General features: G+C 34.9%; 1 protein-coding gene across 2 annotated transcripts in view; it reads left to right on the forward strand.

Moving 5' to 3' along the window:
- Nucleotides 1-712: 712 nt before the first annotated feature.
- kiz (kizuna centrosomal protein) overlaps nt 713-25,485 on the forward strand; it is a 54,500-nt gene continuing 29,727 nt past the window's right edge. Inside the window, exons 1-6 of one of the 2 annotated variants that reach the window (XM_087289340.1) lie at nt 713-858; nt 1,535-1,597; nt 3,262-3,424; nt 6,025-6,105; nt 12,263-12,833; nt 12,946-13,159. In XM_087289340.1, the coding sequence (XP_087145466.1) occupies nt 794-858; nt 1,535-1,597; nt 3,262-3,424; nt 6,025-6,105; nt 12,263-12,833; nt 12,946-13,159 (1,157 nt within the window). In that variant the 5' untranslated portion in view covers nt 713-793. 2 annotated transcript variants of the gene reach the window in all.

Genomic DNA, 25,485 nt, shown 5'->3' on the forward strand with positions numbered 1-25,485 from the left:
TTCTGGAGGGCACATAGATCTGCAGAAGTTATACAGTGCATTGTTAATTGCAGAGCTCCTCTATTAAAAAAAAAAGAGAGCAAGCCTCAGCTAGGTTATTAAAGGTAATGCAAAAAAAGTAACTCAAAAGTAATGTAGGTAAACTCACCAAAAAAAGTAACACAACTAGTTACTTTTTAGGGAGTAACTCAATATCGTAATGCATTACTTTCAAAAATAATTTTCCCCAACACTGATGATGATGATTATTATTATTATTATTATTATTATTATTGTTGTTGTTATTATTTTTTTATTATTATTATTGTCGTTGTTGTTGTTAATAATATTAATAATAATAATAATAATAGTAATAAAAAAGCAATTGTCTCAGTTCAAATAGCAGGAAAATGATAATATTGCGCTTGTTTTTTTAATCATTAATTAATTTGCACATCAATATATTTTAAAAAAGGAAAAAAAACATCGAAAGAATCTTGTATTTTTTAGAAAATCTCGATGTTTACTTTTGTTTCGTGTTTAAAAAAAATCGATCATTCTAAGGTAAAATATGGAGTTTGCTTGCACTCTTTACATTGGCTTTGGTGTGTGGGATGTAAAAGGCGTCGTTTGTACCTTCTCTCTCTCCAGTTCCAGCTGTCTTTCTCTCCTCGCACCGCCCAGATAAGAAGAAATTCGCGCCCCTGAGTCAACTCGCCCCGCGTGGTCTCCTGGGTAACGGTGCTTATGGCAACCACTGTAAACAACGCGCTCCGCTGTACCGCGGCGAGCCGCGAACAGAACAGTTAACGTTATGGCTTTCTGCAATACCGAGTATTTCGACCAGATCGGAAATATTCAAAAGATCATACACGAACGGTAAGCACGCAGTTTTCTTTCAGCTTAGACATAGTAAATGCTGTAACGTCTGGGTTAAACGGAAAGTAGGAAATTAAAGTGGGCCTTGAATGAGGCAGCGCGGTAGATTTCAGCTCTCGCCTCCGGACTCGAGCTGCCGAGCTCGGTGAGTATGGGAGAGACTCAGTGGGACTGCGCTGATTTACTGAAAACTTACTAGCCTTTGTATTACTAGCTTTTGATTTGTATTAAATACTGTGCATGAAGCGGTAGTGGGCGCAAGTTGTACATATAACGTTAATGTTTTGCTAATCTATCTTTGATTTGTCGACGCTTTTCAGCATTAACGTTAAATACGCTAAAATTAGCCTTCTCAACGTTAACGTTACCTGAATACATTTCGGAAAGACTTAATTAGTAATTATGGTATTAGTGATATCATTAATAATAGTATTAATATTATTTTTCCTTCCTTTTAGCCTTTGTGAATGTTATAGTGTTCTGTTTCATAGTGTATTGTATTCTCAATTACTAATTGATTAACGTTATAGTACGTTATATCTGAACATTTTCCCTGATGTAATTCTGATTGTGTATATTTTTATATGTAATGTAATTGTTTTAGATGTGTTTGTGGAGTTAAATATATTGTCTGAAGCGATATCACAGTTGCAGGTGCTATCTTTTTTGTATTTAGTGAGAGGAGAAGACATGAGCTGGAAGAAACACTGTTTTCCTACTTAAGATCAGATGAAAGATTGTAAGTATAGAAACATTTGATCCCATATTAATATTTTATATCAAAACGCACATGGTTGTTATCTACTTCTTACTCAAACAGATGTTATCTGTACATTTTATGTAAACTTTTATACATTTTTTACAACATTTTCAATCTTTTAAACATATTTTATGAATGTTATAGACATATACTATCAATGTTGAAAGTTAATAAGTTCAAAACAAGTTAATTTGTTATATTTATTTCATTTTATATATATATATATATATATATATATATATATATATATATATATATATATATATATATATATTGTTTACAAAAAGTTCAAGCTGTTGTGTTTAACATAAAGTTCAAAACATTTTGATGTTTATTTCATTTTATATGAATAATTGATGACAAGATATTAAAAAACGTTTTATTTAATGAATATGAAACATAAAAAAAAAATTCTATTTGGCGAAATCAAAACATTTTATAACATTACAAATGTCTTTAATTTTAATGCATTTAATAGATCAATTAGGCATGGGACGATAACTGGTTTGAAGGTTTACCCTGGTTTACCACTGTTTGAAAAAGTCAAGGGCGTAAAAGCATAAAAATTCTGTTATATAGTTCCTAATGTATGTATAATTCTTTTTTATTATTATTTTTTTATTATTATTTTTTTTTACTAGTTTTTACTACTTTTTTGTTATTTTTTTAGAGGAAAAAGTATCTCCAACAAAAAAGGACTTTTCACATTAAAATGTACTGGTCAGCCCATGTTTCAGGAAAAAACTGAAAAACAAATTGCTTATACACCAACATCCAAGCATACTATAGGCCTGAACAGTGCAGCGGCTTTCTTTATATACTAAAAACAAAAGATATCCAAAGATGCCTTTTCAAGTTATGAAGAAATTTGTGTTTTTGAAGCTAACTAAGACAGCAGAAGTCAAAATATGTTGTGTTCAATAAGAGAAAAAGCTGTTATTTACCCAGCCATTTAAAAAGAACATATTTTAGAGCAGTAATCACAAATTGTCATATCGTGAAACCATGATGTTTTTATCCCGTCAGAATCGTCTACTGGCCAATGCTTAATTTAATACATTCTTGCTGAATAAAATAATAAAAAATAATAAAAAAGACTTTTATTATAAACTTTTTAGTCCTTTTTTAAAAATTGTGTAGTCATATTGCAAGCTTTGTTCGTTAAAATGTTTACGTTTCAGTAAATGTTTCAGTACCCTCACTCATTGTGATACTGTGTCATCTGTCACCGTTTAAGTGCTTGCAACCAGTTTGTTTTCATAATGGCTCTATTAAATGCATTTATAAAAATAAAGAATTTTGATACGAGGTTGTGATGGTCAAGGGTGTGTGAGAGGTAAGTAAATCAGCATTTATCATTCATTTGAAAATTTCAGCCATCATTATCCATTTTCGCCCTTTTGCTATAGTCAAAAAACTCCATCTTAACTGTGGAGAATCCATTAGTACTACCATAAAGTGGCTCTTGACAAACATGTAATTTTTTTGTTCCAGCAATTAGTAATACTAATAAGCTAGCACTGACCTATTTATAGTCATGTTTGACCTGCTTGTGACAGGTTTCTATATTTACTTCCATTATTGCAAAGTCAGTTTTCTAAAAAGAGAGTAGCAACTGTTTCATGTCTGTCTCCTGCTCGCAGGACTAGGTTGAAGTGTGCCAAGATGCGCTGCTATGCCAAGGAGCTGCACGAGAGAGAGCAGCGAGCAAAGACGCGCAACCTTGAGCTTCTTGGGAATGTGGAGAACTTGGCATCAAAATTAAAAGAATTCTCCATTGATTGCAGCAGGCTGCTTCAAAAGAGGGTAACAACCTTGGAAACTGCATCCGTCCCAATATTCATCATATGTGCTTACAAGGATAGTTTAGACAGTGAATTTTTATGTGTTTCACAAATTACTTTTGATGTGGTTTAGACCAAATCACATTAAAGTCACGTTTTCAGTATATAAACAAAAAAGTCAAAACGTGCATTTCCATTGTTCTGATTGTAGAGATTAAATTAAGAACAATCTGTTGTTATGTTATCGTTCCCATGGCATGCAGTGACCCAAATGATAGCTGCTCAGTTACCGCAACGTTAATGTAGTATAAATGTTTGATTTGCATTTCCCAAAATCGAAAGATTCTTTTGAGGCACAGATTGTGATATATTTTTCCCCCTTCAGACATATACTCAGAGCGTCAATTAGACCATTGGCATAATCCTGTAATTGTCTGTCTAATTGTCTTCCAGTATTTAAACATTCACACTTACTGTTGTTTGGAAACAATCATAAACACTCCAGCACTCATTTATCACTGCACGCAAATGGGAAAAAGAAAACAACAGCTCCGTCACATTGTCACTTAAAACTGAACAGTGCTCCACAGCTTAATATCAAATTAGACAAATTGTTTAATTACACTACCACAAATTAATCGCCCTGTATTCAGATAGTGAAGTGCCTCTGAATTTCCCTTTTTGTGAAAGGAACCCGTTTTCCTTCTCTCTCGCTCTCTTTTTTTGTTGTGTTTGTTGTGCTAGCTGTAAGAGATACCTGCTAATCTGACTGCCAGTCACAGAACATCACTTAGATTTGTTATCGCGCTAAAGTGAACTACTAATTACTCAAATTTATACCCTCACCTCCAATAACCATCCTCAAATTTAAAACCCTGTTTTTTTTTCTCTTTAGCTCTATGTTGTTTTTTCTTCCCCAGACAAATTTTAGCATTGCTAATATTTGTCTGCTTGTAACTGCGTCAACCACTTTGTGTGTTATCTCGTTTAAAATGGCTGTAAATGGTTTGTAACCCTAGTCCCTTTTGGGAGTGCAGATATTGTCTTACGAGAATGAAGTGGGAGGTTGGAGGTAATCCCATTGCCCTCATCTCTGCCATTGGTTAACTCGCCAAACTGATTAAGAGCCTTGGCAGGCACTATTAAGGGCACTCACAAAGGAATACACATTACGATTGGCGCTCCATTTAGGGGCATAAACTTTTTTTTTTCTCCCGTTGCTTTGTGCGTAATGTTTAATAAAATTAGGATAAGGCTGTGCGATTAATCGAAATTAAATTACAATCGCTATTTGAAATGTTTTGATTAGCTAATCACAAGAGGTTGCAATATGAAATATAGTTGTGCTATTTATTTAATTAATTTAATTAATTTCCCCTGCCCATTGCAATTGTGTGAGTGCCATCTGTGTGTGATAGTCTTACTAGCCAATTGAGTAAGCACCAAGGGCGTAGAATTGGCATAGACAGAGGGGACGTGTCCCCACCAATACTCACCGATCACTGAAATATCCCAACCAATAATTTAAGGACTTCAAAATAATAAAATAATATTTCGTCAACCCCTAGTAACCTACATGTGCAAAAAGTCAAGTTTGTTACGAGTTCAGCATAATACTATTAACCAAGACTGTGCAATTAATCGAAATTCGCTTTCGATTTTTGCTTCCATGATTATAAGAAGCTATAATCAGGATAAAACAGTTAAATTGCGTCACACTCCTCTCTAAATTTCTCTCCATTCAAACCTTCTTAAAGCCAGACTGCAGTAAAGTCATTTAAATTGACTTTTGCAGCAAGGGACATGATTGCTATTTGTATTATTAAGTGTTTATTTTACATTATTAAGTACTTAATTAATATTTTTTTAAAAGCGCGAAACAGAATTTGTGCTGTTCAATGCAGCTCTAAGGATGTATGTCCCCACCAATGTCAAGAGCAAATCTACGCCCTTGGTAAGCACAATTGTGTGATAATTATCTTGCTAAAAAGTCAACTGAAAGTATTGCCAGTGACACTCAATCTAGTAGCAAGCAACAGCAAAGTACAATTTTACAGCGGTTTTAGCCATGTTAGTTTGTTGAGTGTTTTATAATTATAATTTTATATATATATATATATATATATATATATATATATATATATATATATATATATATATATATATATATATATATATATATAATAAGCTACATTATCTCCCTTATTTGAGTTCAACTTGTTTACAGAAAGTTAAAGTCATTTTATTTGCGTTTGCTCTAGAGAAAAATTTGTGTTTCATTTCTGAATATTTAAAAATAAATTTTTAAGTTAGTTAATATTTTTTCAGTTCCTTTTTTAACTAACACTCACTGCATTTTAGCAGTAAGAAGCTACGATTATTGAGCTGAAGCTTGACTACAAAACTAAATAGCAAATCAAATCGAAATCTGTCAAAAAAAAAAAAAATCGCAATTAGATATTTTCCCCATATCGCACTGCCCTATATTAGAATATTAAATTGTAATTTGCTTGCGTCTTGTAACTGCTGTCACTTTTTGTCAAAACGTGGGCCAATATTTCTGCCCTTTACGTAGTTGAAAATGATCTATGTTGGTGATGATTCGACCTAAATTCATTTCAGATGGAGTACAAGAATCATATTACCAGACTGAAGAAAGACAGGAGAAAAATGGGGAGCAGGGGCAAATCAGAAGCAGACGAGGTAAGAGAAAATTATCGTGTCATCTATGGAAATTACAGTTCAGTGGGGAATTTACAAAGCTATCTGTGTGCCTTTGATAAAACTGCAGCGCTGTGATGGGATCCAATGGAAGTGTGTCGTTTTCTTTTTTTTTTTTTTTCTCAAAAGAAAAGAGTTGAGAGTTGTAGAGAAAAATACCACAACCATTATTCAGCTCAGCCTCCCTCTTCAGGAGACACTTTTGACAGTTTATATGGGGTATCAGTGTTCAAAGGCCACAATTAATTTATAATCAAAAGCAAATTGGAAAGTGCTTGAAGTAATTACTGTTTTGCTCAAATGACTTCAAATGGCTGCTTTTGCTTAAACAAAGGAGTATCACAGTCTTAAAACAAAATGATATTACACATTTTTAAAAGGCTATTTTAAATGGAATGGGAGAGAGTAAAGGAAATCCTTAAACTAACAGCTAATGCAATCCAGTCTGCGATGTTTATTTCACGTCACGTGCATGACAGCTAAAACAATATGGGCCCAAACCAGTCCCTTGAATAAAACTCGCTGTTATGTAGATTGCTCAGTGGCGGGCTGTTCATTTTTCTCCTCGTATCTGTAGTGCCACAGGTGTCTAATCCTAGCTGCTTTGCCTGCACTGACGATGTAGTTCAAGCCCATGGCTGTAGCTTTCCCTCTCTTCAAGCGACTCGAGCTCTCTCGGATGAAATGTGGAAGACAGCTCATAATGACTTAGAGCATTCTGTCTAGAGCAGTCACTTGTGACTATGCCGCATCCCCCACCACCACCCTCCCAAATCCCACCCCCCCTTCCAGCCTGCCGATATTGTAATGAGCAGAGATGGGAGGAATCACTCCATTATGCAGAGGCGCCACCACTGGCTGCGTGCATGTCCCCGAGGCTGCAGCATTCATTAAGGGGAGCTTACCAGCCTGAAAGCTGGGAAGCCATGATAACGGGATATGATTTTCATATTTAATATATTCCTTGGAAGAGCAGGCGCGTGCCGCAGATTGATAGAAGAATCAATTGCTACTTTAGCGAAACACTTTCTACTTTGCCCTGCAGCTAGCGATGGAATCACTCAGCCAAGAAATTAACTTTTCCTCTCACTCCATTTCTTTTTTCCTTTCTTTCCTTTTTTTTTTTTTTTACTTCTACACTGGATCTGCCAGACAGACTGCGTGGTTTACAGTGGATGTTATTAAGCAGCTAACGGGTTGGTATTTAAGACCCTTATCAGAAAAGAAACAGAAGCCATGTTTTTTTTTTTTCATATATGTGCAGATTTTTTATTTTTTTTTGTCACCCATCCACCACTCTTTCTCCGCAGTTCAGTATTTCTGTCATAAAACAGAGTTTAGGATTGTTGAATTGTTAATAAGATTAAAAGTTGAGACACTGATCTCAGTGTGCTCATTTGAACAGACAGTTGAAAAGAATAATTTTTACCGTGACCAAAAAAATCATAGTCGCCAAAATAAAATTGATACCTGGAATTTTTTTGTATTAAACTTTTTTGAAAGAAGCCTGAATTGTCATGATTCAGTTTTTAGGGCCAGGGACTAGTGAAAGTAAAGCACTGAGAGAATAATTTAGCAGAAATTAAGCTCCCACTTACTGGCAATCAGGCATCCTTGACCATCCAGTTCATTTTAGCACATTTTAAACCATTTGACTTGGTGTACTTGACATGCCTTTTTTTGTTTTCTGCAGTTTTACTTCCTTTCCTTTTTATTAATTCAGCAGTATATTCCATTTCCACCTAAAATGTTTCACATTTTACAGTTGTCAAAAAAGATTTTAAAATGACATTTGTAATAGGATTATTTTACTCAAAACGCAATGTTAAGAAAACATTTGTTGCATGGAAATAAGAACATCATCCTTTTATTTAACTTATATAATATTAGATTTGTGAGGGGTGTACTTGTATATGCTGAGCACTATATATACCACAACAATATGCATATCTATCTATCTATCTATCTATCTATCTATCTATCTATCTATCTATCTATCTATCTATCTATCTATCTATCTATCTATCTATCTATCTATCTATCTATCTATCTATCTCTCTATCTATCTCTCTCTCTCTCTCTCTTTCTATATATATATATATATATATATATATATATATATATATATATATATATATATATATATATATAGTATATGTATGTATATTGTGGTATATATATAGTGCTCAGCATATATAAGTACACCCCTTACAAATCTATCATTTAAATTCATATGTTTAATAGAAAGCTATACAATATTATATTTGTGCATATATATTATATTAATCAGTACTAAAGCCAAATCTGGAGTTTATGTATCAAAATAACTTACGATAATGGTCCTAAAAGTAGCACACCCAAGGCAAAATCAAGAGAAGCAAAAAATTGAAAATTTAGTTGAAATCTTGTAGGTTGTATTTTTTATTTTTTTTGCAATATTTTTCTTGAATTGAATTGTATTATCTTTCAATTTCTAAACTTTACTTTACGTCAATTTCTAAAATATTACTTTAATAAATATTTGTTTAATAAATCTGTTTTGTTTAAATGCACCAAAGTACATTGCCTTTATTCACCGAGAAATTAATAAAAATTACATTTCAAAATACTTAATTATGCTGATCATTATATCCTCCTGAGACCCCAATGACTTGTGTCCTCTGTAGTGGACATTACGTTTTCATACATTTTCTTTGAATTTTTTGAGCTACTCTGTCAAGTCCCGTTGTACTGTTCAGAGGACATCCAGGGCTTTCTAGTGATATGTCATTTGATTGGCTGGCATGCTAGAAACAACCTTTTACACTGCATCCAAAATGGCCGACATACAAAAAAAGCACATTTTATGGGAAGGAGAGAGGCATGTAAAATTTAGCTTTTTAAATTATTATTTTTTTGCTAATATTATTATTATTACACACACATATATATATATATATATATATATATATATATATATATATATATATATATATATATATATATATATATATATATATGTTTATTAAAGTTTTAGGAACAAGCTTGTATAATGAATATGTTCTGATTTTCTTCATCTTGAAAATTAGAAACTGTATTTTTACAACTGTATGTTCAAGTTATTAAATTCAAATTCAAATTAAGAAGATCAAATTCAAATTAAGAAGTTAAAATTTTAATGAGATATAAAAATTCAATTTATTAAATTGCAATTGGGCGACTTAGTGGCACAGTAGGTAGTGCTGTCGCCTCACAGCAAGAAGGTTACTGGTTCGAGCCTCGGCTGGGTCAGTTGGCATTTCTGTGTGAAGTTTGCAGTTTTTCCTCCGGGTGCTCGGGTTTCCCCCACAAGTCCAAAGACATGTGGTACAGGTAAATTGGGTAGGCTATATTGTCCGTAGTGAATGAGTGTGTGTGGATGTTTCCCAGAGATGGGTTGCAGCTGGAAGGGCATCCGCTGTGTAAAATATGTGTTGGAAAAGTTGGCAGTTCATTCCGCTGTGGTGACCCCGGATTAATAAAGGGACTAAGCCAAAAAGAAACTTAATGAATGAATAAATTACAATTGTCAAAAATTTAAATGAACACAATTCAAACTCAGATTGTTTTGGCATATATTATTAGCTCCATATGGTTTTAGGTTTAACTGAGGTTTTAGGGTTAGCACCTGGACATCCCTTTCAGATAGCTTCCTCTTGCATTCAGTTACTCCTGTTGAATGTGATTTATCCTTTTTGGTGGTGTGCTGACATTACCCTTGATACTGTGACTCTTAATACATGACAAAGACTTACTGTCTTGGTCACAGATGCGTACCAACAAATTGCCCTCTTTAGAACTCTGATGTCACCCATAATGTTGTGTGCATTGAAATATTTTAAGCAAAACTGTACCATTATTCTGCTAATTAAACCTTCGAAATCTGATCTTACTGATGGAATGTGCATTCAATGAAGATTGGTCACCAGGCTAATTTAGTCATGAACCGTCCAACATTAAAGCCCCGTTTACACTGAATTGTTTTAGTTTTAAAACGCATAAGATGTGCTACAGTTACGCCATCCCTCCACACTACTTGAGAGTTTTTGAGCGCCAAAAACAGAGCTTTTTGGAAACGCTGAAGAGGCTGTTTTCATTCTAAAATGCTGCTGCTCTGTCTCAGTGTGGATGGAGGAAAACGGAGACATCTGAAAATGGAGGCGGGACTGCAGACATTCGCTGATTGGGGCTTTTTCCTCAATAGCCTACACACGATTCAGTCTTGCATCATCTCCTTGTAAGTTCAGACTTCACAAGTTTGATAAGGAAAACAAACTCCTGAAGACACGTCGGGGAAATCTTCAAAAGGAAACCTCTGCATCACCCTGGCTATGTTGTTTCACTTTCTTAACAATAAAATAAAAACATGATATAAGGAACTGCCTATTTACATTTTAATATTAGCTACTTAACAGACACCAAAAATGTTGAGGCGTTGTGTAGCTATTTATATGACTGTCATCTTCACTGTATATTTATAACAATAAATTATAATCAATAATAGCCATTATAAAAGTATAACGTACAATAAGTTTATACAATATGGGAAATTAAGGCAATCAGTCAAATGTGCAGATTCAGTGTCCGCGTTTACATGAATTAATATATTGACCTAACTTACCTTAGTCAAAACACATTACCTGAGAAACGGTTATAAATTCAAAAGACCAAAGTCGGGGAATATTTCATTAGATATAGACAAGATGAATTAAATCTCACATTTAACAAATATAGTGAGATTAGATCCAGAGGTAGATCCATCATGAACAGTCTGATGTGCAAGCTCTCATATGGGTAAATGTGCTCAAAGCACGCTGCAGTGCATGCCTTTGTGTGTGTGTGTGTGTGTGTGTGTGTGTGTGTGTGTGTGTGTGTGTGTGTGTGTGTGTGTGTGTGTGTGTGTGTGTGTGTGTATGTGTGTGGTAACGTGACCATTACAGTGTAATGTACTGTAGATGGAGAGTTGTTCAGAAACGCTAGGTGAAATGCCAGTGTAGACGCAGATCATTTTCATTTTAAAACAGTGTTTCAAATTTAAAACCTATTAGTGTAAGTGGTGCCTAAATTGGCCAATGTTTCAGTTTCATTGTCCAACCCCTATTGAATATAGACTGCTCAAAAAACATAAAAGGAACACTTAACCAACACAATGTAACTCTAAATGTTCCTCTAAGTGTAATTTTTTTAGCAGTATATTTTGGAGCAGTTAGGCAAAATATTAATATCCAGTTTGGTCACCTAACATCAACAGAAAGATAATATGGAAAGATTTATTTTGTTATTTAAACTTTGAAAATTAAAAGAAATTGCAAAACGAAATGTACAAACTGCAATATTTACACTTTTTTTCTTTTGATTTATCTGGTTTATTAAAAGTTTATTTTATGTTTTCCCCAACATATTATTTGGGTGAACAATTTTTTGGCTTTGTTGCGGACTAATTGAATGTATATACACTAAAAATTTTATACAGCACCTTCTAGAAAATAGGAATTTAAAAGAGAGATCAAGAGATACTCATGTACTCATTTATGCTGAGTGGGTAAAATAGGCATTGAATGTGTCAACCTTTTTCTGAGAAACATTTCTAAAGGTGTTGTTGACTTGAAATTTTCACCATATAACAGAAGCAACAAAGGCAACCCTTACATACAAAGAAAACAAAAGAAATGAGTTTAAAAAGTCATTTATGTGGAAAAAAACACAAAGAAAGGGAGTTGTAGCAAGGCCTGGAAAGCCCAGACTGCCCCTGAAATTTCTCAGCAATTAGAAAGAAACCCAGCCTCCTTGTCAGTTTAAATTAATACTAGCTGCTTCAGTCTTAACATTTACATTACCAGGGTAATAAAGATAAAATCAGGGTTAGCATTTCAGCAAGACATTGATCCCAAACATAGCCAAGGGAACTCCAGCCAATCACCTGATTTGAATTCAACAGAAAATCAGAACGAAAGATCAGAGTTGATAGATGAGAACCACAATTCCACAGAAGTATAGGAAAAAATATGTATAATTTCTGTTCAGTCTAATGTGCAATAGCAACTCTTAAAGATATGATAATGATAAGGACTCATGTCCTCTACCTTTTTAATCTATCGTATACATTGTTTTACTTCAACAGCACCCGAGCCGATTGAGTACTCAAGGATTATCACAGAGTGCTGCCATCTTCATGGGTCACCAGACCTCCAACGGCTCATCAAGAAATGATGGCGCCACAACCAAACGTTCGCCGTCTCATACAGAGCAGATTCCTAATCATCCTTCACTCCCTCCTTCACAAAGTGGCCTTTGTATGCACTCCCATGTTTCAAAAGCCAGCGGCGCTGGCATTTTATCTGATGACATTCTAAACTCAGGTGATTTCCTTGAGGGCAGGCGTTTGAGTGACGTGCGTGAAAAGCAGATGGAGTCTGATTGGGACATCTCTCAGAGGGCAAGAGAGCAGCAGAGACAGGAAGAACTAAAGTCACCTCACACAACCCTAAAGGAAGCTGAAGTGTCCTCTCGATCTGTGACCGTGAACAAGCCTGCAGACATTGTGTCGTTAGAGCACTGTCCAACTCGCAGTCCTTCCCCAGATACCACTGATCCAAGTGATGCCTCACAGTACATGAACTCAGGAGGTGAGGATAAGGAAGAGTCTGCAGAGGATGAAGATGACTCCGCGCCAATAAATCAGAATCATTCAGGTTTGGGTTCCCTTCTCAATTACTGCAAGAGCAAATAAAACAGATTGCATGATCTGGGCTATGAAACCAATTAATCAATACCTTTGCCATTGTGGTCTTATGTACATTTCAGATTACACCAGCAACATTCTCAAACCAGACACCTCAATGCATTCAGACAGTGATGATTCAGCATCACAGAGTCAAAGTGGGCATCACGCATCGAGAGGAAATGCGTTAATTCAAGAGCAGAGTATAAAAGCCATGCAAACCCATTGTGGTAGCAAACACAAGAAGGTCAGCACATGGCAGTCTGGACAACATCACTTTTCTGAGTCCCCTAACAGGTATAGTTGCTTGTATTGTGCAAATGTTTCATTCAGTTTGAAAGCAGACAGAAACTTTGAAACCTACAGACTAGATTTCTCATTTATTAACACTGCGTACACACAAAGCAGTGGTGAAAACGTTTGCGTCACTTACAATGCTAAATGTGTGATTCATAATAAGCAAACTTGAAGGGAGAATCTGCCACTTTGCTCACGCATAGGCATTTGTTGCTCCGCCCTCTTTTGAAAAGAGGGCTGGGAGCACAATCTCATTTAAATTTAAAGCGCCAGTCACCAAAATGGCACAATTAGGATCAAAGCCCTAAAGGGGCAGTTTTAAATATTTATAAAACATTACTTGTGGGGTATTTTGAGCTGAAACTTCCTATACACAGACTTTTTTTACATCTTGTTAAAAGGGGCATAATTGAACCACTTTTGAATCACACATCACGATAGTCAGTTAAAGCAAAAGTCATGTTTACAACTATTGGCCCTCAACAATATTTTCAATCAATCGTTTTCTTATTTTTACTATCACTTTTTTATCGATTGGTAATTGTTTCATGTGCGGTGATATAATAATGGCATAATAATGTCATTGTGGCCAACCTAAATAATTTTTGTATTTTCAAAATGGCAAAGAGGCAGTCACACATATTTTCATTTTTTAAAACCATGAGTAAATCTGATAATGAGCCTGATCAAAAAAGATTGTAAGGAAATGAAACTGCAAATGGATCAGGATAGCAGGAGGCAGAAGCAAAGCAATCTCAGGTCAGACAGAAAACATGACAAAAGAGGTAACTGTAACTGTGGGCTCTTCTTGAAGATTAGACCGAGTGAATCATTTTGTTTTCACTTGGCACATAATAGTAAAGTGAACTGAATAGTGATTGTATGATTTATGTTTGTAGTTACAAGTTTTTATTATCTATGATTGACCTATAACGTTATATAGCACAAAATAATAAAAGACCGTTCAGAAACGTTCCTGGGAAAACTTAAATTGTTTGGTGGATGTCAGTTGTGGTAACTTTTTTCCTGGTTTTGTTTTGAGAATTATTTATTTAAAAATTAAGCACAGGCCATAATCATTAATAAATGAATTCAAATGCATTCTGCTGTACATTCACTTTTTGACAGTTTTATAAATAACGCCCAAGAACTATGTTTGCTATTCAGGAACAAGTTTGTCATTGACTGGGTTTACATGCATCCTCATAATGTGAATAAAATTCACTGTCAAACTTTACCTAAAGTAAGCACAATGCTTTGATCTGGCAGTTTTTATCGTGAAAAACTAAGTAACATGTAGGCATAGTATACACATTAATCATATTGACCAAAGCAAGCATGAGCTCAGAAGTACTCGACTTCATAAATCAACTCTATGACATTATTCTGAAGGTTTCCCTCCTCTTAGAATTACCATTTATAGAGGCAGTGATCTCATTTTTAATATGTCCATAGAAGATTTTTTATCCTTATGTGGTGTTCGGGATGTTTTCGTCCACTCTTGGGTGATTTTGAGTCTTAATGTGGCCCCAAATTTCTCTGTGTTTCAGCAAATGGAATGATTTTGGTGACAGATCTTATTTTGACAGTTATACATTTTTCAAAAAATCAACAGTACTCTCTGGGCAAATTGACTACCCTTTCATTATTCTGGTTTATGTTTTTTTGCCCATTGACTTTCATTATAAAGGCATTTTTTGATTGCAAAGCCATGACACCATATAATCATCTATCCTTGATTGTTGTTGGTTTTCCCTTTTGGGAAGAGGTACAATAGGTCATGATTTGCAGTGCTAAAAAAGCTTAGTTTCTGGCTTAAAATCATATGGTTATATGGAGTATAGTGTGTGTCTGCGCTGTGTGCTATGTGTGTGAGCACTTACCTTAACATGTTTGAGAAAATAAAAAATAAGCAGCTCAGCTCTCAGAACATAGTAAATGTAGTAAGTATAGTTATGCACACATGCTTTAATTTGCTCCATAGAACGCCATATAAACGTTGGCTAAATGGCCTATCTAAAGAGTTAATGCTGCCAACTGAGGATTGAGACTAAAAATTAAAGGTTTTACCTCTTCTCATAAAAAAAAAAAACACCAACAATCAAGAATGCAGTAGTCTGTGGTGTCATGGCTTTGTAAGTAAATATTGTGATTATCATGGAAGTCAATGGGGCAAAAACAGCCACCAACAAAACAAAAGGGTAGTACATTTGAACAGCACACAAGGGGTTATTTTAACTAAGTAGTTTAAAACATGCCAGCTGCTTTTGCATTAGTTGGTCTGTGAAGTTTGCAAATACTTAGAAGAAAATAACACTTTTTAGCAAAACAAAATGAGTATGAGTGAATGTTATGTTTAAATGCAGTTAAATCTTATATATATATATATATATATATATATATATATATATATATATATATATATATATATATATATATATATATATATATATATATAATCTCATTCCACATGGTGCATGTGTCAATTTAGTCATTAAAGATGCTGTTACAAAATAGATTGTGAGTTTTCTTTTAATGCTCAGTAAGTTTAGCTAGTATAAACCAGGGGTGTCCGAATTTTTTTCTAAGATGGGTGATGTGTTTCCTGCATATTTTAGTTCCAACCCCAATTAAACACACCTGAACCAGCTAATCAAGCTCTTTTTAGGTATACTAGAAACTTCCGGGCAGGTGTGTTGAGAGACACGCCCTGGTGCAAACCATTTAAGCCCATGCCCAGACTCACTGCAAAGATGTTTTAGTTTTTATTTTCTATTGTTTTCATTGAAAATATCTAAAATTCACTGCAACAAGATTTAAAGGGTTCATGACCATAGACCATAGATATTTACATTAGATGTCGCCTACACTGTTGCCATTTTTGGTACATGGTAGCTTTGAAATGAATGTGGTACCAAGGAGCAGTGGAGGACTGCTATCCTGAGCCATATATATTTATTAATATCTATAATTGTAATTTTCCCAGTGGTCAGTATGAAATATTTTTCTTTAATTACAAAATTATAGTTTTACATAACTTTATAGTTTTACAAGTGACTGCATGGGCATTGCTGATAAAGCGCATGTGTTTGTGTGCATGTAAATATTATCCTCCTTCCCTGTTAAATTTGCTCTAATCCATGCCCTGAAACACACTCACACTGCCGCTTTGGCTTTTAAAGGATAGAGCAAATCGTTTGTGAATGAATATTCGTTATGAACGATTCGTATGAACCATCAATATTCCTGCATCTCAAGGCACAGGCACTGTTATGTCATCAGTTACTTCAAAAACTAGCTGTTACTTCACTTATCTGACAATAATACCATAAGTTTCTGGCACCACAACGTCTTGTCATATTTCAATCATATTGTTTGCTGATTTAATTCCACAAAACTAGCATAAATCTAGAATTTACTGCAAGTTGGTGCTACTTTTCTCTGATGGTCAATGCAGCAGGTGACTGTATTATCATAAATAGTGTTGTGCACAAAAGTCCATATCTATGAAATGTTATGTCTTTATGCTTTGTTTCATTTGTTTGCTCCTTACTACACCAATATCCAGGATCTTCAGATTGGCTTTAGTCTTGAATAAGTGCGGTTTAATGACTTTTGTCCAAGGAGTACTGTAAAAATATGGCGGCGGCATTGACGCATGCAAGGTGCCCATATGCGATGTCTATTGCATATATCTATGACCATGGAAATAGTGTGCGCGTTGACTGTCTAATCACAATCATAATGCCACACCTTAATATAGCTTCAAAAAGCCAAATTAAATTAAACGGTTTAGAAAAACAGAAACGTGAGCATGCATCAGTGTGCCTAATTAGCTTTGGGATTAAAAAAAAAATGTTTTATTTATTTGTATGTTTGTTTGATAAAGGGCGACGCAGTGGCACAGTTTTTGTACTGTCGCCTCACAGCAAGAAGATCCTTGGTTCGAGCCTCGGCTGGACCAGTTGGTGTTTCTGTGTGGTGTTTGCATGTTCTCCCTGCGTTTGCGTGGGTTTCCTCCGGGTTCTCTGGTTTCCCCCATAGTCTAAAGACATGCGGTACAGGTGAATTGGGTAGGCTAAATTGTCTGTAGTGTGTGAGAGTGTATGGATGTTTCCCATAGACGGGTTGCAGCTGAAAGGGCATCCTCTGCCTGAAACATGTGCTGGATAAGTTGGTGGTTCATTCCGCTGTGGCAAACCCAGATTAACAAAGGGACTAAGCCGAAAAGAAAATAAATGAATGAATGATGTTTGATAATCATATTCATCTAAACGGAGAGGGTGAGGTTTATTCAACTCACCTGATCAGAATGTTTTGGATTCACTCTTGCCTTCACTCATGTTTACATTTACCGAAGACTTATGTTTACCAAAATAAAACAAAACAATAAGCCCCAAAAAGAAAACACAAGGATGCAGCAGCACGGCAATACTGATGTAATAAGGTCACAGGTGTATGTTTATGAAATCAGTCAGACATGAGAAGCCTCGCCGTACTGTGAATAGAGTCATGCATTGTGCTTGCAACCCTGTCAGCTGTAATAGCATGCACAAAACAGCACGGCCTTGAGTAGCATATAACTGTGCTTTATCATAAATAAAAGCCTGGCTATTGACCAATCCCCTTCAAGGACTGAAATTGCTTGATTTATATTTAATATTTTACAACAGCTCGCAACACAGCCGAGCTGCAAATCCTAATCAAGGACCCAAAACTATAGTGATTTCCTCATGTTTATTAATGATTATTTTCTTAGAGATGTTCCAATGCCTAAAATCAGTAGTCAGTTATTGAGTTATGCTGATTTTAATACTAATAATTTGATGGTTCAGCCTTCAAATCTTTTTTTAAATGAAGAATTTGTCCCACAGTATTTAAATAAATAAATAATAAAATAAATAATAAAATAAAATAAAATAAAATAAAATACATATTTTAACCTTTGTTATTTTAATTTTTTTTAACTTATGCTACTGTATAGTTCAGTATGGTTTACCTTTATCAAGCTTTTGTCTCCACTGCCAAGTGCTACCAATGGTACCTATTGCGACTTCCTGATTCCTGCTTAAGTCGCTAGAGAGGCAGTAAGGGTCCTTTGAATTTGTGACACGCTGGTGGCTGAGACAGACACGCTGAGCCCAAGATGTTAGTAGCAAAACTTTATGTAAACGTAAAACATGACAAAACAAACAACAATCTGTGGGTTGAATACCTGTTGCATAAAAGTCTGATTATTACATTGTAGAGTGGCGTGTAGTGATAAAGGGTTGTTGCGTGTTGCGCTTTATTTCCTAGAAGGTGCCAGGTATGCCCACGTGACCAAAACTTCATATGTCACTGTGAAAAACACAAACTAACAGTAAACAAATAACCATTATCATTTAAATCAAAAGTAATATGGCTCCTATATATAGTTCACTTATGGTGTACGACAAAGTTGCTGTCAACGTCATTCTCACTTGAAGTTCACATATAATATGAGAAGCACAAATGCTTTATATACATAAATACTTAAGTAAAAATTAATGTTAATTACTGACCTTTTTTATGAACAGGATTCGATTATAGCTGCAAATCAATGATAATGCCAAATAGCCTAACGTCTGTGATTTGTATAAAATAAAAATGAAAATAAAAAACACTTATGAATACATACAGAGACTTTCAGTTTCTGAAATGTTACCAATTAAAAATACCCAAAACATACATTTAGGCTTTATTTGGGTTCATAAAGATACAAAACATAAAGTCAGTACAAACCTCTCATTTTTATTTTTCAGCAGCATGTGTAAGGTTAAAATCTTGTTAAAAAGTAAGTCCGTCATTTCGAGCCCATAATAGTCCAAAAGGTGATGATGATAATTAAACATGGCGGTTTGTTCTTGTCTTAGGTTGCTGAAAGAATCATTTGCTCCTGTGTTTTTCGGGCTTCTCCTTTGTTTTTTCACACTTCACTCTGCTGTTTGTCCGTTTCTGAAAGGATGCCAGAAGCACTTTAATAATCACGCGCATGTAATTATTATGAGCTCAAGTTCATTATTTCAAATATAGATGCACAATGAGCGCACAAGAGCTCTCTAGAGAAAGTGAAATCACTTGCGCTTTTAGACGGCCTTGTAAACAACAACAGGACACATGGCAGATTTTGTTCTTCTTGGCTTTGTGGCTATTTGTCAAGAAGACGACAAGGTTTGTCTGAGCTTGGGTTGACTGTGGCTTTTTATTGTATAGATTATTACACTGTAATGTGTATTTAAAAATGGAGCTTGCTTTGATTTATTATCCTGGCTTGTTGCTGGAGCCATTGACGTATCTCTTTAAACCAATAGCGTTCAGTTGCACATCTAGCTCTGCCTTTTGATATGCTTTTGTTGTGCTAGGTACCCTTTGCAAAGGGTAACCAAAAAGTGATACGGTTCGGTTTACTTTTAGGTACCTTTTGACAATAGAAAGGGTCATAAAAATGTTCCGAACCATGCTGTACCACTGAAAACGGTACATATTTAAATGGGTCACCTTTATGAGGCACATACAAACCCCTACAGTCTCTGATATGTTATCAACTACAGAAAAACTACACACAGCATACATTTAGTCCTTTTTGGCTTCAAAAACAACATGCAACATATAGATCACAGTCAGTGCAAACCTCTTATCTCTATCTTTAATCTTCACCAGCACATGTAACCTCTGTTAAAAAGGAATTTCGTCATTCCGAGTTCATGATAGTCCAAAAATGTGATTATAATAGTTAAACATGGCAGTTTGTTTATGTTTTTGGTTACTGAAAAAATAATTTGCTCCTTTGTTTTTTTTTTCTGACTTCTCCTTTGTTTTTTCGAGCTACACTCTCACGTTTGTCTGTTTCTGAAAGGATCTGGAGGTCAGAAGCACTTCAATATTCACAAGCACGTTATTATCATCAGCTCACGAAGTTCGTTATTTCAAATATAGGCAAAAGGTAAAAGGTACCCAAAAACTGGTATGGTACAGTTTACTTTTAGGTACCTTTTGACAGTGAAATTAGCTATAAATGTTTACTGAGCCGTACCATACCGTACCACTATATGGAAACGGGATATTAGTTACATGCAATGGACTGAGAGAATTGTTTACTTATTCTAACAAAAACGTTGCCTGCTTCATCCTTCATTAAAATCTGTATCCAGTGCAGTTATAGGTTGTATTTGTCCTTTGATTGAGGTCCATTACGCAAAATGTAAAATAAGCCTCTGATGTGTGTATGTGAAGTTTCAGCTCAAAATACCCTACGAGTAATGTTTTATAACTCTTTAAAACTACTTAATTTAGACTTTGATTATAATTGTGCCATTTTCTAAAGATGGCATATACAAAAGCCTATGTGTCAGCATAGGAATCAGAATCAGAAATAGCTTTATTGCCAGGTTTGTTCACACATATGAGGAATTTGTTTTCGTGACTGTGCTTCTACAGTGGAACAATTTTACAGACAGGACAAAAACAGATAGTAAATATATTTTAAAAATAGATTAGAAGTAAGTTAAGAATGCAAAGATTCAAAAACAAGACTATTCTCCAGGAGGGAGAGATTGGACGGGACTCTCCCCCTCTGATGACATGTACAAAGGGAGAATGTCAATCAAAATATGTTTTATTGAAGTGTGATTATAAAAAGAAAATTAATACACCTTTACCATTAGAAGCTGGTTATAGTCACAGACTGTTGCCACACAGCTGTGTTTAAACTCCTTATAAAAGTGACATTTCCATAATAGGTCCTCTTTAAGACGTAATTTACAAAGTCAATTTGTGACAGTTGTTACCCATTTTAATTATCAATAGTTATCAAGCCTAAAATCAAACCTTAGTTTAAAGAAATATATATATATATATATATATATATATATATATATATATATATATATATATATATATATATATATATATATATATATATGTGATTTTTTTCTTTATGAAGTGTTGTGGTAACTGTGTTGAACGTATTGAATTCAGGGTTTGTTAGATCACACTCTTCATGCCAAATAAATAGGATCCAGCCCTGAACACAAGATACTGTCAGAAAATGTCTGTTTTTTTGGGGTATCCAGACAACAAGCCAGCACAGTCACCCAAAACCCAAACTTGTTAACTAGTATTCAACTGTATTCACAATCTCCTATCAATATAGGAGTTGACTGAGTAAGCTAGAGAGGAGCAGAAGCAGGAGACAAAGTAATGATGATAATGAAAGAGCAGAGATTATTGAATAATCTTAGTTGCGTATTTAATGCTCAGACTTCGTCTGACCAGGATAAACCCAACAACAAGTGTTATTATACCACAAGCAACAGCATGAATGATTTACAACATTGTTCAAAGACAATACAGACATTAAAATGGAGACATTCCTTATCACTTACTCATGAAAACAAGTGTTGCTTGAATCCACACAATCTTAATATTATAACAGTATAGCAAAATGAAATAATAAATCAGTAAGTATAGGAAAATAGTATTAATAAAATACAAAACAATCAAATGACAAATAATAATCAAATCATTAACTAATGATTAATAAAATTATAATTATGTAAATGACTAATGATCACATGATTAAATGAAAAATTAAATGAAGAATGAATGAATATAGACAAATGTAAATAAAACACAACACAAATAAATAATTGCTTTCTTGAAACAACACACACACACACACACACACACACACACAAGTTTGCTACAAGGATTCCCAGATCCATAGTTAGCTTCTTCAGGCTGTAAAGAGAAAGTTAATGCTGTGACCTGTAGAGTTTCTACACACTACAACAACTGAGGTCATTTCTCTGTGTGGTTTAGATGGATGGATGGGGGATGCGGGGACATGTGCACATGGGTGTACAGATATAATGAACTGGGGTTCTGCAGAAAACAGCCTCACTCAGGGGGGCTCAGTTGTGGCTTTAGGACACCTTGTAAGGAAGGCTCAGACCCTGAATCCAACATTATTGGCCTAATCCCATATAATGCTGTAAGGGAGCAATTTTCTCCTCGGGAGATTTCACCCCAAGTCCCAGTAGACTCAACTATTTCTTGACTTCACAGAATGAAGGGGGGAATGAAAGTGTGTCACAAAGGCCTCTGCTCAGGCAGATAGTTTGTAGTTTATATGTATTTATTTTTTAATGACTGATACTCGTACACATATTAATATTTTTGCATGCCTGTTAGATAGTTAGTTAGTTAGTTAGTTAGTTAGTTAGTTAGTTCACTGTTTTGGAGCACACTATCTTATAAACATCAGCACACTGATAGTAACATCTAAAATTATATTTTAACTTCACTGGATCTTTAAGTAGAAATATGCTTAATAAAAGATTATTCATGGGCAACGTGGTGGCGCAGTGGGTAGCAGGTTCGCCTCACAGCAAGAAGGTTGCTAGTTCGAGCCTCAGCTGGGTCAGTTGGCGTTTACAAATACACACAATATGCATGTAAAATATTTATATCGTTTATATATCTATAAAGATTTAGATTTATAAAGACCCAGATTTAATGTTTTTTTTTTTTTTTTGTATATTGTGTGTATTTGTAATGTGAATCTTCGTTCTTTAATTTATCAGTATTATATAAAAAAAAAAAAAAAACATATGACAGAGTTTATTTTCACCCACTTGGTCCTAAATATCTATTCGTTTTTTTATTTTTATTTTGTTACATATTTTATTACCTTGTAACGGTTTGCTTTTAAAATAAGGAAATTAATTTGGCTGTACTGCTCAAACAACCTGCAAAATAATAAGTTTGACATTACAAAGAATCGTGATAAAATCAAGAATTGTGTTTTTTATTAAAAAAAAAATTGTGATGTAATATTTTTAACTTATCGCCCACCCCTACTTCAACGCTTTCTGTATTTGTTGAAGTCACTGCTGAAAAAGATATTGTGGTATAATATGCATTAGTTAAAACTATGTGTCATACAGAAATGTATAATAATGTAGCTCCTCCTCTTTAAAAAAAAAAAAAAAAAAACAGCCAGTAGTGTTTTGTTTTTATTACAGCTCTGCCAGTAAGAGTGGTGGAGCTCAAGTGCATCAAACGAAAAGCATATGAGAAGCGTCTTGAAGGGACGGGGCTAGTCAGATACTAAGAGAATTTGATTGGTTATGATTTGATGAAAAACTGTGGGTGACGTGAAAAAAATGTTGCTCCATATTGCCAGAAGTGACAAACTTCAAGCTTTACATGTATCAGTTTTATATATCTTCTAAATGCGAATTTTATCACTGTTATACTAGCTTGTAGACATCTTAAAAACCAACAATACTAATAGTAGAATCTTAAAAAACTTTATTTTAGTTTCATGGGACTTTATATGGTTTACATACTGAATATTTAATATCATATTTCTAGAACATTAATTATTATTTATTTTTCTTTAGCGAATAAAAAAGATATGCCCAGTGAATACATGTTGTGGATCATCAGCTTTAATTAACTTATGGAATATATTCAGAGAACAGAGGTATGCATGCAAATCCAGCGTTTTTGGCTGAATAAATTTTGCTTCGTGCATAATAAAGACCCTGTGATCAAATGAGATGACTATCAAAACAAACAAACTTGGAGGTGCCTGTAATGTATTGTCTTCCATTTTATTTTCTTAAAAAATTTAAATGGCAGTTTATTGACAACATCCACCACTTGGTCTAGTATGATATTCAATTTTGGAAATGTTATGTTGCCTTAAGATAAAAGAAAGTAGCCTGTACCTGAACTGTCTGGGACACAATTTGTTTTTGTAAATGTTTGCTATTGAACATAAATGTGTGTGTTTGTGTCCATGTGAAGAGGCCAGGCAAAGAACAAAGCTCTTGTATCGTCATTGTGCGTGTAAGCGAGAGAAGGAGAAACCATTAATATCAGTTATAGCATTTAGTAGATACCGTGTCGTGGATGTTGTGAAGTAAAAGTGGAGTCAAGGCTATCGTGCGCTCAGGTCTAGAGAGGAGAGTGTATCATTGTACTCTTTTGAGCATTTCCTTCACGAAGCTGTCCTCTCAGCCTCTCATATGACGGCAATAGGTTGTGTTTTCAAAGATCTTGATGTGTTTCAGTTGATCTTTCCACTAACCCATTGTGTAAAGGGAGAGACCAGCACTAAAACACCCTGTAATGGATCCAGTGTGAAGCCCTTTCAAGTAGGATGTTGCATTTGTAATGAATCCGTTTGTCTGCCGATTGATTTGTTAACATATTTGTGTTTCACCGTGTGGCATTTTCACATTTTGCCTGCTTTTCTGAAAGAAAGTGGCCCTTGTTGCATTCTGCTTCTTAGGTGGGCTGTATACTAGGGAAACCATTATTGCGGTTATGGAGAAAACAAATAGTTAAAACATGCTCATCGTAAATGGTCTCGAGAGCAAACACCTATAGATGTTGCCAACAATACGCTGTAATCGGCTGCTGTTTGGCTGTGCTTGGTGTTTTGAAGAGCCCTGGCGAATGAACTGGGGAAAAGATGATGACGGAGCACAGGGATGTATGGGGGGAAGCTGTTTCAGCTGCTCTGAAGAGGACTTTGCCCAGATGGATTGTGCTCGACAGAATGTCATGGATATAATTCACACAGGCAGCTTAATCAGGGTGTTTCCAGGAAACAACCTGCCAAAGAGAGGCAGCAATTGTTTAGTAGCCCCTGACCCCAGGGCCCATTATAGATTGTCATAAATTCTTTTTGGCCATTTTATATGGTAGGGGGTTTAGGATTTGTATCTAGGTTTTGCAGAAGCTGTTCTAAAAGGGCCACCCGGTGCCTAATACAGTAGTTTGAGAGATATGGATTTGCTAGAACAAAAAAAGCCACAAACAGAATTTCTCATTAGCCATCCACCTGCAAAAAAATAAATAAATAAAATAATAAATCATCTTTTTAATTGGCAGTTTTAAACAGGGTCTCCATGAGGTCTTAAAATATCTTTAATTTCAAAATAAATAGTGTAGGCCTTAAGTCTTGAATTTACTAAAATGTTGTGTTGTAGGTCTTAAATTATTTTAACAGGTCTTAACTTTCCTTGGGTGACGCGGTGGCGCAGTTGGTTGTGCTTTCGCCTTACAGCAAGAAGGTCGCTGGTTCGAGCCTCGGCTGGGTCAGTTGGCGTTTCTGTGTTGAATTTGCATGTTCTCCCTGCGTTGCATGGGTTTCCTCCATGTGTTCTGGTTTCCCCCACAGTACAGATGAATTGGGTAGGCTAAATTGTCCATAGTGTATGAGTATGTATGGATGTTTCCCAGAGATGGGTTGCAGCTGGAAGGGCAACCGCTTTTTTAGTTTTAAGTAT

Source organism: Danio rerio, chromosome 17 (assembly GCF_052040795.2).
Source record: "Danio rerio strain M-AB ecotype USA chromosome 17, GRCz13ab, whole genome shotgun sequence".
Classification (NCBI taxonomy): Eukaryota; Metazoa; Chordata; class Actinopteri; order Cypriniformes; family Danionidae; genus Danio; species Danio rerio.